Source organism: Megalops cyprinoides, chromosome 22 (genome assembly GCF_013368585.1).
Source record: "Megalops cyprinoides isolate fMegCyp1 chromosome 22, fMegCyp1.pri, whole genome shotgun sequence".
NCBI lineage: Eukaryota > Metazoa > Chordata > Actinopteri > Elopiformes > Megalopidae > Megalops > Megalops cyprinoides.
Genome location: NC_050604.1, coordinates 25,825,771 through 25,846,048, shown reverse-complemented (window position 1 = coordinate 25,846,048; position 20,278 = coordinate 25,825,771). Strand labels below are relative to the sequence as shown.

Below are 20,278 nucleotides of genomic sequence, written 5' to 3'. Positions count from 1 at the left end.
TCACGCACACACTCACACATCAAAGACTGTGACACACACACGCAAGCACACAGCCATCCCCACCCCCAGAACTGCTACCACACAGACACAATTCTCTGCAACTCTGTGTATGTGTAAATTCTGCTGCTATTACTGCTGTCTTGCTGCTACTACTACTGTCTTACTGGCTCTGCTTTTATTTATTTATTTGTTGTATTTATTTGTTTATCTGTCTTATTTTACTACATTGGGAGAAGCCATGCGAAATTTCATTGTACCTGAGTATAATGACAATAAAGACCATTCTATTCTATTCTATTCTTTTGTATTTTTTGCTTTGTGTGACAGTATAATTTATTCTACAATATTTTCCCTCTTCACACAGAGGGGACACACAGGTGTGAATGTTATGTTGTACAAATTAGTTCAAAATTTTATTTCAAAGTTAAAATTAGTTCAAAGTTAAATTGTCTCTGACCTGTGAGGAGATGTAAGATTATAATAATTTCTGATCAGACATGGTTCAGAATCAGAGATCTTATTATCATAGTTACAAAGAAGCTCCACACCTCTGGCGCCACGTTACAGTTGGAGCTGAGAGCAACTGATTAAGGCAGGCAACAGCCATCAATTGTAGAATACAACCGGGAGTGGGCAATTGGCAACCACCACAGACAAAGGGACCTTTAGCATCAAAAGATTCTGATTTGCATTGGGAGCATAGGTTGATGTTGCAGCAGTGTAACCCTATTGTCTGTTGCCATTTGTTTCATGGTATAAAAGCCTGATCATGGTAACAATTCTCTGAGTTAAAGCTTTGCAGGCAGAAATGCTGCCGGATTCCATCTCCACCAAATAAAGCTTTTCTCCAAGCGTGCTTTTGGTCCGGTTTGTTTACTTTCAAAATTAGAAGAAAATCTAACAGAGAGAATTTGGGCGTTCGGTTGGCCGATTTACAGACGACAAAAGGGCTCTGCAAATATGGGAACACCATCTGAAAATGAGACACACTCACACGCATCACCATGATGAATTACACCCAATATATATTTTGCCATAAAGTCCTGATTGACCAATTACTAGGCACTAGACGAAATATTGCTATTTCGAATTTTGCGTAAATTGGAAGCTGACAAAATGTTCCGTGGCCCCGAGAACACACCAAAAAATCAAACTGTTATCTGACTTAAATGAAAGTCGGTGGGAATGTAATTTATATCTTTCCGAAAATACTGAATCAGAATGGAACTCGAATGTTTTTGGAATAGGATTTTTACTTGCTTTGCTTGTTCCGTTCATTGCTACTCAGCAGTGCTATAAAAAAATAAAATGTAATTTGTAAATTGATTAATTGCAAACCATTGTTCCTATTCTTTCACTGATATGCCATGGGTAAAAAGAATTTTCGTACATCGTTTTAATATTGTTGCATGTTGACAAACAAAAATATTGTAAATGTTCCATTCTACATCACTGAAAGCTTTCACATGGTCACTGAGGCTAGGTGTTAGATACTGTCTCCTGTCCTGATTGCCTGTTTCTGGTTTTGATCCTTGTTTTTCCCCTTGGACTGCCTACCTGCTATTTTGACCCTGCCTGTTTTTGGACTGCCGACTTGTTTGACGATTCTGCTTATAAACGCCTGGAATTGGAGCACTTGTGGTCCGCGTCTGAGTCCGTGCCTGAGTCCTGACAGATACAGAAGGGGTTAAAGCCAAACAGAAAGTGTCCTATCAGTATATCACTGACAAAATCTCATCTGTTTAATGAGGTTTTAATTTGTCTCTTTGTGCACAGGTATTTATGCATTCATGGAACTGTTTCCTTTACATAAAGAGCCATAAAAAGCACATTTGACAAAATGTGGTCAAATACAATCATTTGGATAAACAAAACAAAATAATGTTTGCTATAGGAAAAGCCAATAGTTGACAAAAATTTGCTTCATGCACACACTTTACATAAGTTAAATATTTAACTTGGGTAGAGAGGGAGGACCAGCTTACGTAAAAAGTTATACTGTGGTTAAAAGCACTTTAAAATATGAAAGTTTTACCTATAGACAGAGGATCGCCTCTGGAAGCAGTGGTGTACACACACACACACACACAGACATAAACCAACAGCATGAGATCTGACAGATTTTGTGATGCTGATCAACTTGTGTATTTGTAAACATATAGCCTTTCCCTGCTGGACAAAAAGACATATTGTCTCAGTTATGTCAGTTATGGTGAATGACACAAAGCAGTTGTACCTGTTGATGGTGTAAAATTTGGGCCATTTTGCTGCATCCTCCTCTTCCTCACACCTTTCCTCCTCCTCCTCCATATGAGACACACACAGCACAGCAGAAACACAGCCAGCGCCGCCCACAGAGCTAGTAGAGATTTATTGACTGGTGCTGGGGGTGTAGGAGCTGTGACAGACAGACAGACAGAGAAAGGCTGAACAGACTCTACATTGTCAGAAGTGCAAGAAGGGGTTTGCAAAGGTCTGCTTCTCTCTTTTTGGCGGGTGAAGTTCCTGAGTTTTCTGACAATGTTTTCTGCTGTAAATGGACTGTTCACTTTTCAACACTGTGTGAAGCAGAGAAATGCAGAACTAAGCATGCTGGGCAGCGAACTGACACCCACTGCTGTGGAACCCAAATTATCAGCTATTATCAGTTATCAGCACACAGTCAGTGTGTCATACTCACCTACATGAGGACAGAGTTCAGTCATGCTGAGTTTGGTTAATGAGTGATGGACTGGGTTTGCAGCCACACAGCTGTAGGTGGAGTTGTACTCTTCTATCTCCAGAGGGAGAGACAGGTTGGTGTTGAGATCAGGGCTGCTGGTGTGGTTCAGTGTCTCCCCCCCTCTCTGCCAGGACAGGGTGACCTCCCTCCCGTTCTCCACAGAGCACAGCACTGAGCAGCTCTTACTGACTGAGTGACTCTGAGTGATGTTGCTAATGACAGGTGTGGAGGCTGGAGCTGTGATTTAAGGAGGTTGGGACATTAAATCAGGATGGGTCAGACACTACAGAATTACAGTAAAATTCAACTTAAGAACAGACAGAATGAACTATTACATGTATAAAAGTGAAGGCTGTGCCTTTTATATGTGTTTTCAGATTCCTCATAGATTGTACACTGACAGGCAGACGCCATGTAAGAGCTTTGTGATATCTTGTGTTCCTACAGTAACTGTGAACACCACTATATACAGAGAGGGGCTCAGAAGACAAACAAGGATGGAGAGAGAAAAAACTGACAGATGAGAGAGGACAGTGGGGTAGAAAGGGATAGGACCAGATAAAGAGAAAGGTAAAGCAAAGTAAGTAATGATAACTTGATGAAAAAAGGACAATTTGGGAAAATTTTTAAGTACCTTAAGTAATTTACAAATATTAGTAATTTAAAACAATAAAACACAAATAACTCACTGTAGACTTTTAGCTGGACCAAGAACTTAGACAGAGTTCTATTGTAGTGCCTCATCAGTAGTTGGTAAACTCCAGAGTCGTTTGTGTTGAGGTTGCTGATGGTGAGAGATCCAGTCTGTCTGTCCACCTGCAGTCTGTCTTTGAATCTCTCAGTGTAGCCTGTTGTAATCTCTCCTCTAAAGTGCTGAGCTATTGGTGCAAATGAACTTCCAGTTTTAAATGTCCAAGATAATTCAGAGTTTGTCTGTAGTTCAGAAAGATGAGAGTGCAGAGTGACAGACTCTCCCTCGCTCCCTCTCACTGTCTTCACTTCAGTCTGTACAGGACTTGGCAGATTTGAAACACAGTAACACAGATAAATACATTTACACAGGAACACACACATTCAGTGACATATATTTACTGATATGCATACAGTAACTCAGACAATTACTGACACATTCACACAGTCTTTTACAGACTCATTCACAATTGAATGCAATTCACACATTTATAAAGTAACCCTACAGGTTAAAAATATGAATAAATTTTACTCAAAATTTGAGTGAGATCAAATTTGGTTACATTTTACAGTAACATGCTGTAGCGAAAGGCAAGAGCAGTCACCCCACCCGGACTCGAACCCGGGTCTACAGGGTACCAAACATGCGACTTTGACCACGACGCCAAAAAGCCTGGCTCGTTGGTATGGCAGTCAGAGCACATACTCAACCGTAGTGACAGCAGTCCATCACACTGCCCTCCCCTTCGAGAAGCACACCCATGCGCTTCACGCACCATGGCGTCCCTCACGCATTCTCTTACCATACTTCTCCCATCCTGGGGTGCCCCACTCACCAGTGCTTCACCCATCTCTGGGGTCCTTCACACCAGGGTCAACCTAACCTAGGGGTCCCTCATACGGATCACACACCGGGCACGCCTCCGATGGCCTCGTGGCAAGCCATCCCACTTCTGACACCATTTGTAGCGAAGGGCGAGAGCAGTCACCCCACCGGGTCTACGGGGTGCCAAACATGCGACTTTGACCGTGACGCCAAAGAGCCTGGCTCGTTGGTATGGCAGTCAGAGCACATACTCAACCGTAGTGACGGCACTCCGTCACACATGCATTTACAAAATGAATTGTGAAATAGATGTGGCTCCCTAGTAGTCAGAAAGTGCTGTAAAACTGGGGTCCCCCTGTGACTTCATAAATCTGAATACCTGTTCAGACTTAACCCTCTCAGGAACCAGTAACAGAATAATTTCCTGCCTAGACTTTATTAGCTATCAGTGTCATCTTATCATGGTTTGGCGCATTTTGGCTTGAGTGTAATGTAAATGAGTTATAACATGCCATTACCTTTAGTTTCCAATCCTTAAGCTCTCCAGCCTGACCTGCAGCTTTCACCCATTTTACCAGAGCCATGACACACTATAGACTCACCTTAACATGCTTTATTCTTTGCCTTGAATTCAGAGCTGCTGAAAACAATATTAAAAGTATCCCCACTATGAGTAATTCATTGATCAACATCTCTGTTGGTGATTGGCTGAGATAGAAAAATGGGCATTACCCTGCAACTTGTGTAGATTCAGGAGGATGTGCTGTTTCAAGATGCTGTGATGTCACAGCTCAGGCATTCATAGCAGAACTCCATGACTGACCACTGTTCCAAACAGCATCACATGCTTCACCAGGAGATTCTATGGTTCAACATTCTATGGTTCAATCACAGGTTTCAGGTGTCTTACATTTCTGTTCTGCACATGCCACACTCAGCTCGCATGGTCCTTTCCGACAGCCTGTAGAATTACCAGTCTGTGCGAAGCTCTCTATATGAGTGCCTATTATCTATAGACCACACAAAACATCTTTCTTTCTGGGAGAAGGATTGGACTGAAATATTTATCATTTTTAAAAGATATTATTAGGGAATTCTGCAGAGGTTTTGTAATTTTTTTCTTTTGCTTTCCATGAACATATTCCTACAATAATATCCATTATCCTTCCTCTTACCACTGGCTGGCAGATCATTTCACAATAGACCACTAATGGATCACTAAGGAAAGACAAACATCCCCAGCAATGGATATATAAAAGATATCAGTTGCTATGGAAAGAGCTGTCAGGATGTTGCCTGGAATACAGGTACTCTGTGACACCATCAGACTAGTTTTTCTGCTCACTCCTCACTCTTTTTTCCAAAGCTGTGATTGTGTTTTCAAGTTCAAGTCATGCAAAGCCTCTTCAAGGTACACTTCATTTTAAGCATGAGTGCTTGGGGCATGTCTCTGCCTGTAGACTCACACTACTGTACCGTATTTAACATGAACAGTTGTGTCAATCTTCTCATTTGCTGTTTCCCCTTTGCCCTCCACTGCTGTACACCTTTTCTCTGAAATTAACGCCCCCATCCCTCGCTTCTGTCTGTATGTACTCCTCTGCGGTCAGGTCATGGGGGGGTCAAAGTGACCCGTTTAAGCTCTGCTCATTAAAACACCTGCGCGTCTGTCGGTCCGCTGCTGCCGTTTCCACTGTGGAACACCACACTCCTACTCCTCACCCCTGCGCAACGTGTGGGTTTAGTAAAACACACAGCAAGAGTCCATGCACAAACAAACAACACGCTTTCACAATAACCAAGAGCCCTACTCTGGTACAAACATCTGGTTAGCTACAACGCCTCCATCTATATGGCTAATGAGCACCCATCTTGCAGGCTAAAGTGGCCAGTGGCATCCCAGAACAATTAATTTAGAACAGAGACTTCTAACTGAGCAATCAACAATACTATAGAAAATACAGCATTCAATTCAGTTCAGTTATATTGGTTTAGATGTTTCTTTTATCTGACAATTCTGGCAACAAATTATATATTTTTTGTAAAGAATGTTGCTAATTACTTTTTGAAAGCATCATGTTGAGGAGTCATTACACACTTAAGGTGTGCTCTGATTTCGAGGCACTCGGCTTTTGAACACATCCGCGAACCTGACAACAAATGTATATTACCTCTACAGAATTTAAAATATAGTGGGTATTAAAACAAAACAAAAAATGGCTACCTCCAAAGACAATAAAAAGTTGTACGTCCATCAGTTTACAAGAAAAGCGCTGACCGGATTTACTGACTTCACATATTGATCATGATTTACAAGAAAACTCCTCTAAAACGTCATTCCTGATCCTGCTTTCGCGCGTTTATGAAGCTTTACCTCAAAAAAAAAAAGGAAATCGTACTTAGCACTGCAATGTTATTCTTCGTGACTCGTTACGACCTTCAATTGCGTGACGTAAAACGAATAAAAAATTAAATTTAGGAAAACGATGACGTGTGACCCTCTGTGTAGAAAAAAAGCTTCGTTTTAGACCTTTTCAAATACAAACCCTCCATATTTAAAGTCCTCTCCTGCGTTTCTGATATCACCATTGTATCTAAATATGCGCATGGAACTTCGTGGCATCGAGTGTCTTTATCTTTGTTTACCTCTTTATTTAAAAACAAATTTGCATGTATTCACAAAATGTATGTGTTTTCTGTTTTACGTACCATCGTATATTAAATTATGGGACCACTGGCTGCTACACAATGATAACCCCATGAGGATTATGAAGGCACGCCCTGGTAAAAGGGCAGTTTGGGTGACAGCAGCCTTTTGTTCGTTCTGTGCGCTGTTTTTACAGCAGTTGGCTTTGAATTGCAAATATAACCAATATTTGCATACTGGATTTGCAAACGTACTTTTTATTTTGTCTAGGTTATTTCCCCTATAACATACATTAGATCCATTGAACACTTTATCATGACAGCTGGACAACTGACTATGCTCCGACTTTTCCCTTTTCAGCGACCTGTGTTCTTTTCTCGCACTGTGCAAGACCCCGTTTGAGCATTTTAAGGCTTCAGAAAGCGACATAACGGTTCAGGATGAGTATTCTAGCGTTTTAATGGACTTATACCAAAATACATTTACAAAATACATTATTTCATTTCGTTGCTGCGGTGCGCTGTCATGACTGTAATGAAAGTTCCCATTTGAAACACAAAAAGCAAAAGATGTTGCTCTTCGGTCACGAATAGTTCATTCTGTTCTTATTTAGTTGAGAACCTGATAATCTATTTCATTTCAGATTAGAGCATCTGAAAATGGGTAGCTATGTGCAAGTTTAGCATATAATACCCATAAAATTGCTAAATATTCAAAATAATTTCCTACTATTAATATAAATCTGGAGAGTAACAAAGATATTTTATTTGTAGCCAGTATAGCCCAGTAGGAGACACCAGAACACACACACACACACACACACAATGTGTTGAATATACATAAATACTACCACGCCTTATACAAACATTAACTCCTTGGCAGATTGCCGTTATTTCGAATAAACAAAAACATTTACAACCTGAATGCTTTAAAAATTGTATGATTACAGAGCTACAATCAGGTTTTGAACAGTTTATGGAATTATCTTGTTTTATATATAAAACTTGATGATATACTTACGGAAGCAAAACAGAAAGAGCCATGTTATTACATCCATCACTAGCCAATATTCTGTAATTTAAAAGCCGACAATCAAAAGAGAGCGCTTCTCATGAGTCTGGGGCATGTCTGGAAATTTGGTTAGGTCAGGCTGCCAAGGGGGGTTGGACCAACGGCTTTCTTTTTTCTATTCTCATTGTATGATCTCTCTCTGTTTATGTGGCATTATCTGATTGTGATAGGTACACATAATAATTAATACATTTCTGTGGCATAAATCGCAGAAGCGCTAAGATTCTACCTTTAACGTGGAGATATGATTAAAACAGAAAAAAACAAGCAAGGGAAAAAACAAAACAAACAAACAAACAAAAAAAACGATCTCTTCGTTCTGGTTTTTCCCGTTTCCCTAGTCCCTACCAGTTTTTTTTTCCTCGCGAATCTGTTCACTCTTGTTTACGTGGTCCATAGAAGACAGTCTGAGAGATGATATTTTAGACTTTTTCGGTGAGCATTCGTAACATTTAGAGGAGCGGTGTTGTGAGGAGAGAGTCCTCCAATAGTACTACTATTCTGGCCTGTTCGTCAGACACGTGTTGCTTCATTGTCGAATAAGAAAATGGGTAGCTATGTGCAAGTTCAGCATATAATACCCATAAAAATGGCTAAATATTCAAAATGGTTTGCTACTATTAATATCAATCTGGAGTGTAACAAAGATATTTTATTTGTTGCCAGTACACACACACACACACGCACACACACCCGTGTAGAAGCCCACGGTGTAGAATAATAAACTTCCTTATTAAACAGGCTTAAATCATTCGAGGGGTTTACTCCCCAGAGTGAAGCAGGCTCCTTTGACACTGAATTCTCTAGATCACCAGAATGAACCCATTTCCACAGTACAGCTCCCCACAGTCTAACTCTCCCTCCTCGGGGTCGGTAGCTCTACTACAGTCATGAGCACTGTTACAGGTGGCTCCCTGGTAGAATGGGTGCAGTTGCATTAGAAATACAGGGCAACTGGTAACTTGTTTTCTTTCACACAAGACTCCTGGCTCTGTCTTTTTAATCACTCATTCAGAGTTCCAAGCAGTGTCAGTGAGTGAATACAGGTGTAGGTAATTAATCCTGTTATTAACTGCCTTATTTCCCGAGGGAGGAAGTGGTCACCTGCTTTCCCACACGTTCACAGTCACTGTCCTTGAGAGTCTAATCTAACAATCATATGAGGGCTTCTCTCTGTCTAAACTACTTTTTTTTATCAGTATGTTGTGGTAAACAGTCTTAAATCAAGATATGTTATCTTTTTCTGAGTTGTACAGTTTGTCACCTTCCTGATATCTTCTCAAAACTGGACAGGTTAGTTTAAATGTGAAAAAAGACAGAGCTAGTTTGTAATCACATTGGCTGTCACTGCCCGTCAACAGCGGTCTCCTCGGAAATGCACGTTTTGCTGTCCGTGTTTAAGGATTGCAGCCACTTTTCTCGAGTTAAAAAGATAACCTCAAACCACGACCCTTATTCACCTTATTCATGTGTAGCTTTATGCACAGAATGTTGAGTGATCTGTGACATCACACTATGAATACATTAATACCATGGTCATTGTCTCCACCAGATGGTGTACGCTGACAGTTGTGTACACAACTGTTTTAGGAGGTTGTGAAACCCATGCAAAATCATTTATTTTTCTGCTTCTGCTGACAAAGTGGTGTCTCTCTGCATATGCGTAAAAATCAGCATTCTTGCTGTCACTTTCATAGCAAGCTTGCAGTGGTTTTAGTTCATAGAATATCACCTTTTTTCAGGAATCGCTGACACAAAATATGAAATCTACAATGCCATCTATGACATATAGGGGAAGCACTGAAATGATCAAAGATCAAAGTCACAGCAACACCATACTGAGGCCAAACTACTTCTTTTTCCCAAGTGTTCTTTGTGAACTAAAAGACAGATCAGTTTGAGGTACTTCACATTGGATAAAATGACACAAAGCTGGACGTTCTCTCGTATTAAAAAAATTCACACACCTTCCACAAGATGGCAGCATTACACACGTAATCACCCTCCACTTCACTTACTGATCCAAGGAGGTGTAACTAATGGATGCTCAATGCAAATTTCCTTTTCTCTGGGACAGATTAGACACATAGAAATAAATAAAACAGATGTATGAATCAATGGAAAGAACACAAAAATGCACAATGTATTAAATAATTTAAGATTCATATTTATTGTTACTGAAAAAAAAAACAAATTCATAGTTCATTTGCTGAACACAACTGAAAACCTAGAAGACATATTTATCTTTAACACAGTACTCATATTTATTTGCTTCATTTGTGCTTCTGGTCTTCTCTGTTCTTCTCTGCTCACACTGGCGTCTGGGGTTATATTCTGCACCCCAATTTATCTGCACCCCACTTCAGTCTCACTCTCATCCTCCTTCTTCTCAAAGAGTTTATTAAATAATTCATTTGCTGATTCTGTGAAAAAGAGAATAAATGCCCATTCATTCATCACAGACAGAAGACAGAGTGAGAGAAAGGTGGGAGTAGAGGGAAGATGAAGGGATGACAGAGAAAGAGAAGAGGAGGGCAAAGCCAGAGGTGTAGCATAAATGAGAGGATGGAAAAAAGACAATACTCTCCATAAACCTGCATGTGAGGGTGATTCAACAGTTGTTGAAGCAGCAGTGTGGCAGAATGGTTCAGTTTGAAGGTTGCTGGTTCAAATCCCCACCAGTGCACTGCTGTTGTACTTTTGGGCAAGGGATTCAAACTAAAGTTGCCTCAGTTAATGTCCAGTTATAAATATATATATAAAATATATAAATGGATAGAATTGTAAGTGGATTTCATGGATAAGAGCATCTGCTAAATGGCAATAATGTAATTCAGTTCAATCCACCTCAGCACCTCAACCATACAGGAGCTTTCACAGGTCACATGAGTGAGAATGTTGCTATGGCATGACCAGTGCTTCAGATTACATCCCACCTCTAGTCAGGCAGGAAGGGAGGAGCACATCCATGTGATTTACACAAAACTTGTGTTAAGTCATATAAAAAGAGACATGCAGAAAATGGTGTGATATATACCTCTGCTGATTTCTCTGTTTGATGAAGAAAACTGCAAAGATTGCTGGGTACACAAAAAGGGCTGCTCCAGGAATCACAGGAAAATACTTCACAGGGATCTCATCTATGTCTGAAAACACACACACACACACACACACACACACGCACACACACAAACACAGAGACTATGTATTGCACACCCAAACACCAACAGTTCATGTGAAATCAGTTCTATTTCTTAAAACGCATAAAGCTGTTATTTCTACATATCTAAGTTAATTGAAATATCAGTACCTAGATCAGGAACAACATAAATCATTTCTGCAGTGTAAACTGTGCAATATGTTCATGAATAAGTGAAACAAATTGAATGCTAATTTTTGGTGGACTTACTGAATCCTGATGTGGTTATTTAGTGTAATTTAGTGACATCATCTCTGTCAGCCTCCTGTACTATAAAGTTATGTGTTATCAAACAGGCCTGTAGTGCGCTATAGTTACACATGCAGAGTCTACGAGGGTGTAAAATATCAAACCTGAAGCAAGATATTAGATAGGCTGTACCTGGGCTCTCAGTGCAGTTTTCGGTTATGTCCAGCAGGTGGCGCTGTGAGCTGACTGGGTTCTTCACCTCACAGTAGTATGTATGTTTGGGACCTCCAATCTCCAGAGGGAGAGACAGGGGGGTGTTGAGATCAGGGCTGCTGGTGTGGTTCAGTGTCTCCCCCTCTCTCTGCCAGGACAGGGTGACCTCTCTCCCGTTCTCCACAGAGCACAGCACTGAGCAGTTCAGTCTCCTCACTGCTGTTACTGTCACTGTGGGAGTGGGCACTCGCTCTGAGAGGGAGAGAGTGAGAGAGAGAGAGAGAGAGAGAGAGAGAAAGAAACAGGACTGTCTGAATGCTGGACACACTTTTAAGCTGAACATCTGCACAAATACTGACACACAGACTCACAAACTCATAAACAGAACCTATTGTAGACGTCCAGATGGAATATTGAGTGTTTCTGTCCACCTCTATTCTCCACTTTATATTCCCCAGAATCCTCTGCTCTCAGACGTGTGATGGTGAAGAGTCCAGTCTCACTGTCCCACTGCAGTCTGCCTTTGAACTGCTCTATAAGCTCTGTGTCACTGCTTCCTTTTAACACCATGGCTACAGCTCCAAGATCTTTATGTAACAGGAAGCCAGTGCTGAACACCGGAGCAGGAAATGTGAACGATTTTCCCATAATGCCTTTCACCTGCTGTGTCTCTGCTGCAGTCTGGGCTGTAGATGGACAGAGTCCTGAAACGGAGGGAGGAGAAGAGAAGATTAAATACTGCAGTTTCCAGAGTGATGAAGATTAAGCCCAATCTCAGCCATTAGTTTCCGGTCCGAAATCACAAAGCATATAAAGCATATTTTTGATTTTGTGCAATAGTGGTAAAAAACAAATGAGAAACCAAATTAAATAATTCATCATATTTCCTACTTAGAATGTTCTGTTCAGATTTGTATTGTTTTCTTATGCATTGAAATAGGCAAAGACAAATGTCTTGAGTTAAAGAGTTGAGTTGTTAATGTCAAAAATCCATAAAAATATCAGTTATGATTGTCTTGATTGTATGCGTTGCCAAACACTTAAAATATATAATAACAGAATTTTACTTTTGTCACAAGGACATATTCCTGTCACTCAAGCTAACATTCAAAGTAAATATACATTTAAAATCAATTTAGAGTGAATATTATTTAGCTATGAAAAAGACAAGCACAGACACTCTAACAGACTACTGTACTATAAATGACATGAATGAAAATCCTTACCCATAAAGCACATCATCAGTAGAAGAGTTTTAAAGATCTGTTTGTTCATTGTAATGCATGTCGTTCTGTACAGAAGTGCAGTCTGGCATTAAAAGCATGTCAGGGCTGAGTGGAGAGAGAGGGACACACCAGAGACAGCGCTATGGTGGGGGCGGGGCATGGGTGACCCAGCAAAAAAACTTAGAACTAGGCTGTTAGTGTCAATTTGTGGGTGCACCTTCCTTTCTCATTTCTCGAAATTAGTAAAGGGAACTACACAAAGCGGAGAAGAGAAAAAACAGAAAAGGGACTGAAAGATGTTGCTTGTGATGCAGTGTTAGTAATGTAATTTAAGAAGTTCCAGGGTCTGTACTCACAGTTTTTTCAGAAGGTGAATGAGTCTCTGCCACCCGATTAAACTCAGATTACACAAGACACCAGGCACCAGGCATGTAAACCTGACAGTTCTTCCCATGATGCCTTTCACCTGTTTACGCTCACGCTGGACTTTGCATGTGCATGTGTGCTGTGATGAATCGAAGAAACAGCAATAGTGACAGCATTTAAGATGCATCATATTTCTTTCATCTACCCAGCTAAGCAATTCCAATATTGTGAGAGAAATATCCATTGTGAGAGAAATTGAGACAGGTTGGTTTCAAAGAAGAAGAGAGCTGATCCTGTCACTTAAAATTCTGTCTATATTTCCTGTGTAACAGAAAGAGTCTAACTGGTCACAAACCACACAAACTAACTATGCCCCTGTGGCTCTGGGCTGTTAGAGCCTGTGGCTTTTCAGGGGAAGTGAGTTACAGATATGTCATTGCTCTGTGTCTCTGTTGCTGTACATGTGTTCCTCACACTGGGGTATTAGTTTCTTTACTTTCATTAATTAATGATGCTCTTTGGTGTGTTTACCTCTTTGTTACAGCTTAATGATTACACACTAAATGTAATCTAAAAGGTGTTTTTTCACATTTGTGAGAAAGTAATCACACCTAAAGGCTTACTTCACTTGCAAATTCCAGACAGTAAGTTGCAGACTTTCTGACGAAGTGTTAAATGCGTAGTTAATACAAAGCAGGTCTGTAACAGAAACAGTAAAACAAATAAAAAAAAAAGTCAAACAACCACTGTATTCTGCTGCGTGAACGACTGAAAACCACATTTCCCTGTCGAACAGAAAGTTACATTTACACAACCATATAGCCGACTGTCATGGCCGTCAGTCACAGTCAAATGTAACTGTACATTTACATTTATTCATTTAGCAGACGCTTTTATCCAAAGCGACTTACATAGGCTACAGTTCTTTACAATATTATCCATTTATACAGCTGGATATTTACTGAGGCAATTGTGGGTTAAGTACCTTGCCCAAGGGTACAGCAGCAGTGTCCCAGCAGGGATCGAACCGGCAACCTTTCGGTTACGAGTCCTGCTCCTTAACCACTATGCTACACTGCCGCCCCGCTACACATCTACCTTCTTTCATTTGTTACGCTGATAAGCGTCCACTCTACAATGCACCTGTAAGCTTTATTCACATGTCACCCATGAAAAGGACTGTGCACACGTTCGATTTTGGGAGTTTTCCGAAGAAACAGGGAAATGCACGCAGAAAAAGCGGGATCATGCGCATCTCCTGTCCCGCTTCTGAAGCAGTTTCGGAGAGGTCCGGCGAAGATGCCGCCGGTGTTTTCTCCAGCGCGCACTTACTGGTCTAAACCAGGGCTTTCAGACTCCGCCTCAGGTCAACTACATCTGCCTTTACTCGCCGTTTAATGAAGCAAACCAGCCTTATACGATAACTTGAAGTAACCGTGGGGATTTAACCTAAGTATAAATATTCTTTAAAAGGTAAATGTTCTTTTAAAAGAGACCGTCAAAGTAAACAACCATGAAGGTATGGAACCTGTGGAGAATCTGGATGTTGCTCGTCTGTTTTTTGGCAGGTAAGTGCCTTCAAAAATTCAGCAAGTGAACAGGGATGTTAAAAGGGTGATAAACGCGTTAAAAAGAAAAAGTGTGAGAAAATGCATCCCATGTGCATTAAGTAAACAGGAGTGGAGTGAATAATGAACAGAAAGGTGGTGACGGTAAGTGTCGCTGAGAGTGGGAGAAACTGAGTGTGCATTTCACAGACGATGCTTTTGATTATGTTGATGGCTACATTCCTAATATTTCGGTAAGCGGGCAGAATATTGAAATGGCAGCCATGAAAACAATGTTTCGGCGGTGAGCACCTTAAAGGAGGCAGAACGGTAAATAAGAGCCGTGGCTGATTTCACCTGATTTTTAGTTTTTAGTTATAAATTGTAAATCTGTATTTTGGAAATTTTTTGAACATTCCTCATGTACAAATCAATTCAGGTGTTTACACAGAAATGAGAAAGGTAGGTAAGTGCAGAAATTACAGGGAAATCATTTTACTCATTCTGTTGTTTATTCCATAGCAATTAAGATGTTAACAGGAAACCCAAAACATGTGCCTTCTGTGTGAAATCTTTTGGCTGGTCATACCATTTGCAATTTGCACTCTACACTACTACAGTAATAATGCACCTGCTCATCCCTCTTTTGCATGATTTTAACCCCATGGTGGCTTCTCCTCCCTCTGTTTCAGGACTCTGTCCATCTACAGCCCAGACTGCAGCAGAGACACAGCAGGTGAAAGGCATTGTGGGAGAATCTGCCACATTTCCTGCTCCAGTGTTCAGCACTGGCTCCCTGTCATACAGGAACCTGTTGAATAAGGATGTTGGTAATATAGCCATGGTGGTTGAAGGAAGCAGTGACACAAAGCTTAAAGACCAGTTCAGAGGCAGACTGCAGTGGGACAGTGAGACTGGACTCTTCACCATCACACAGCTGAGAGCAGAGGATTCTGGGGAATATAAAGTGGACAGTAAAGATGGACAGAAGAAACTTGTTACATTCCAGCTGCAAGTCTATGGTAGGTTCTGTTTATGAGTTTGTGAGTCTGTGTGTCAGTATTTGTGCAGATGTTCAGCTTAAAAGTGTGTCCAGCATTCAGACAGTCCTCTCTTTCTCTCTCTCTCTTTCTCTCTCTCTCTCTCTGTCTCTCTCTTTCTCTCTCTCTCTCTCTTAGAGCGAGTGCCCACTCCCACAGTGACAGTAACAGCAGTGAGGAGACTCAACTGCTCAGTGCTGTGCTCTGTGGAGAACGGGAGAGGGGTCACCCTGTCCTGGCAGAGAGAGGGGGTGACACTGTCCCACACCAGCAGCCCTGATCTCAACACCCCCCTGTCTCTCCCTCTGGAGATAGGAGGTCCCAAACATACATACTACTGTGAGGTGAAGAACCCAGTCAGCTCACAGCACCACCTGCTGGACATACCAGAAAACTGCACTGAGAGCTCAGGTACAGTCTACAGTACCCAGTTAGAAAAGGGTCGAAACAGCAGTAGTAGAGTAGAGCAGAGGGGGCTTAGGAGAGCAGGCTTGGGTTCCTTTCATATTGTGGAATACAACTGTGTACTTGTCATGAATGCAAAGAATACATATACAGATCTCTTAAAGGGTAATGCTTGTTTTGTGAAATGCATAAATGTAGGTTTTCTTTCTGTTCTGGTCTAGAAAATAGGCAAGTGAAGCGTGAAGCAAAATAGTACTTCAGGGGTTTAGGAAAAAAAACAGCGCAGCCGTCAGAGAGTATATTTGGGGAGTTGTGGGGGAATGCATTTTATTTGTTAATTTTGAAGAAGCTGGTTGATGCTTTTCAAGTAAAAAATGGGGGGGGGGGGTGCAGTTTACAGGAAAAAAATGATGATGATGATGATGATGATATCAGTCATAACTAGACTTCCATTAGGAAGGTAGGGCTAATAGCTGTCAGCTGGTTAAACACAGACAATACAACCACAGACATTTAACCTGTTTGAAATGAGCTGATGGAATACTGATCTGTTTTAGAACATGGTAACTCGACACTGTTGTGTTGTGGATCCTCAATTAAACATCCAAGCATTTGACAAGAATACAGCACATTAATAAAAGATTTGTTCTGGGGTCAGGTGAGGCCTCTTCTTTGCATCCAGTAACTAACAAAATTCCATGAAATGTGTAATCACATTTTGACTTCGGTCTCCAGCCAGATTCCTGATGAAATGACAAGATGGGTATCATTTTTTCCTGACAACTGAAAACAATTTCAGCTCCACTGAGTTTAACTCACTGTAACTGTACCCTCCCTACTGATATAAGTAAATAATGTGTCTTAAAGGACCTTCACCTACAGTCAGAAACAGCAGTATCTGCACTGAGATGTCCTCTGAATACAGCATTGAGGAGTTCATTGCTGTATGGTTTAGCCCAGTGATAAATTGGTTGGGATGTCTTGTAGAAACTAAGACAACAAACTGGAAAATTTTGTGAAATGTTGAACACTTCTGTAAGAGACACAGGTGGCTGCCCAGTCCAGTCTCATTGGTGTCCTTTAACTTTCTTAATTCAAACAAAATGTATTATTTGTGTTATGGACACAGCATTTTCCAGTTAGGTTAGTAGCCACTGGACTCATAAGGTTATGTGAGCCAGAAAAACGGTCACAGTTTATATCGGGCATGGCTTTATAAGGGCTTCGTTTTTGAGGCTGGTCAGAATCTAACCCTAACCCTAATATTCATAGCCAGAATAAATGTTCACACCTTGAACTCTTTCAGCATGAGCAGAATCCTTCAGCTGGGGCAGGTGGGAACTGCCGAGTCCCCGATGTCACCTTCTGTCCCTCTTCCGCAGGTGAGACACAGGAGGACGACACTGCCAGACACAGGAGTTACATCATCCCTATAGCTGCAGGCTGCTCATTGGCTGCCATCTTAGCTGTGACTGGACTCACACTGTATGTGAAGAAAAGAATCCGAAATACAGAAGGCGAGTATTTGTCTATGTGCCTCTATGAAATGCTCCCAAATCATCCAACTTTATTTTGCTTTCCATTTCTGTGTTGCAGGGATGTTTTCCTATGATAATCAAACCAGGAGGAAATTAGCCTGCAGATTAACTGCTGACTCGTTTTTCTGATCCACTCTAACTTTCGTCTCTCTATAGAACCTCAGAGGCCACGTCCAAGCAGTAATGGAGAGGAAGAGGAGGAGGAAGAGTCCTGCTTTAAAGACAAACAGTTCACCACTGTCATCTTCAAGCTTAAGAGCTTATGAGCAATGTGCTAAAGAATGACACGTTTTATTACAGATAGTATCGAGATAGTAATAAAAATGTTTTCATATTGTGGATTTACTGAAATATTGAGGTGGAACTTAAAACAGAGGGGAATCTGCCATAGACTAAGTATTTGTTTTACAAACTGTGTTTAACTCAGAACAGTGTTGTTGTTAGTGTTAACTTGCAGAAGCTATGCGTTAGCACCACCCCATGCAAAGCCTGACTCAGATTCAGTCAGAGGGGGGGGAAGTTAAAGAAGAGACAGACAGCACATCAGAATCTGACTGATCTGAGGTCAGTTAGATACCTTAATGCCTTTATGTTTTATTTTATTACTTTCCTCCCTTCTTCATGCAAGAAAATGATCACTGCCGAGGTACCTCATGATCACTGCCGGGGTACCTCATGATCACTGCTGAGGCACCTCATGATCACTGCTGAGGCACCTCATGATCACTGCCGAGCTACCTCATAATCACTGGCGGAGTGATAAAGCTTTACCTGTACATAAAAAGGTGAAACAGTTGCACCTGAACAATTATGATATACATTTGAATGTCATAATACCCTTTAAATCTCTTTACATGTTATGTTGCTACTTCAATATTGTGCAATAAAATGGAATGGTTGCAATGTTGTGATTTATTTACAAGGGAACTTGCATTTGATACAATGTGTTCAAGACAATCCAGGATTTTTGTTATGTAGAATTTTTGAATTTGTCAGTGACAGTAAGTAAACAGGATTTCCCCCAAGTACCTTAAACTATTTTTTTGTTCAGTCACTGTAATGGCTTGAATATATAAGAGCTAAAATCATGGAAGGCAAATACATTACAGTGCTTACTGAGCTACAGCTGCCAGTATGGGTGTGGCATCTACCAAAGGTAGGTACATTGATGATGTCTGTCTTTTCTCTGGCATCTTAAATCCTACAGGGAGAGGACAGAGAGAGACTGACGTTAAAACACTCAGAGATCAGATACAGAGACTGGAGGAAGCAGCCCTGCAAGCAGAACTCACTGACCCTCCGACTCCCCCACTGAGAGAAGGGCTCCTGTAGTAACAACGTTTCACCACTAGAGGGACTAGAGGCTAAAAGGCCAGCATTGCCATTGCAATCATCTAACTTTGCATGATGTACATGCCTTACGTAAAAATGATCAAATTCACCCACGGCACATTCTCTTTATCCAATCAGTAAAACTCGGTGAGCGTGGCAGCCAACATGCCTTTCTGTTTATGGTCTCCGTATGTTAGGCTGCACCGTTTTAGGCTGATCTTCAGTGTTGGAATAAGTACATTGTTTTCTGTCTATATCTGCTCTATTGATGAGTCCTGACCTGTGAAAACACCAGTCTGATTCTGCTTCCCATTAGCATATCAGAGGAAGCGTCTGTATGTTTGAGGAGTTAGTACCCATTGAGATATTCTCTCAGAATATTAAAAAGGTGAAGTCTTGTTCTTCTGCTTTCTGCTGTCATTCTGCAGTATCATTGGTTGCGTGTTCCCACTTCTCTTTGCCCAGAGGGGAGAGACAGAGGCCCAGAGGCTTGTGAAAGTTGTGTTGCGGTTGAAAGCTGCTAAAATTAGGAAACTCTCTCTGACCTGTGTGTGATGGTCAAGAGTCCTTCTTACTTCTCCGCTGCAGTCTGCCTCTGAACTGCTCTATAAGGTCTTTGTAACTGCCTCATTTAAGTACTATAGCTACAGTCCTAGATCTTTATATGACAGGACAGCAGTGCTGAACACCGGAGCAGGAAATGTTACAGACTCTCCCACAATGCCTTTCACCTGCTGTGTCTGTTGGGCAATCTGGGCTGAGGACGGACAGAGTCCTGTAAAAGCTAAAGATCGCTTTGCAGATTGCTGGATTTTGACACGTTATTCTTAAGAGTGGTAAGTGGAACCGCTTGGGTCACCTGTGATTAAGACCAGAGTGCAACGAGGAGGCCAGGTGCAATCTCAGGTAGAATGTGGTGCTTTCATCCCTCTTAGCCGGTACAGGATTAACAGAGAGAGAAGCTTCTGTCTCTCTGATGTTGTTTCTAATTCCTGTGTCGGAGAGAGCGGTTCCCTCTTCACTGACCTCAGACACACCTCTGTTTCTGCTCAGGCGGCTGTGATGAGGAGGACTGTCTGCTATGTTGGGGCCTGTGGCTTCTCACAGGAAGTGACAGAAGCATCACTGCTCTTCCTGTGTACGGTAGCACACGCAGCATGTCCTTAATGCTCTGCTGGCCAGGCCTCTCGCTTTCATCAGTTATACTCCAGATGATTATATGAATTATAATGCCGTTTTTTTCCGTTTTTCACTTTTGGTTCCGTAT

At 41.3% G+C, this 20,278-nt stretch overlaps 1 protein-coding gene across 1 annotated transcript; it reads right to left on the bottom strand.

The window, feature by feature from the left end:
• Positions 1-2,359: 2,359 nt before the first annotated feature.
• On the bottom strand, positions 2,360-6,493 carry LOC118769517 (SLAM family member 5-like). Its single transcript, XM_036516647.1, has 5 exons — positions 6,488-6,493; positions 5,941-6,050; positions 3,412-3,701; positions 2,685-2,959; positions 2,360-2,398 (listed from the first exon to the last, which is right to left on the bottom strand). The coding sequence occupies exons 1-5, from the start codon at positions 6,491-6,493 to the stop codon at positions 2,360-2,362; spliced, it is 720 nt and encodes a 239-aa protein (XP_036372540.1).
• Positions 6,494-20,278: the final 13,785 nt, after the last annotated feature.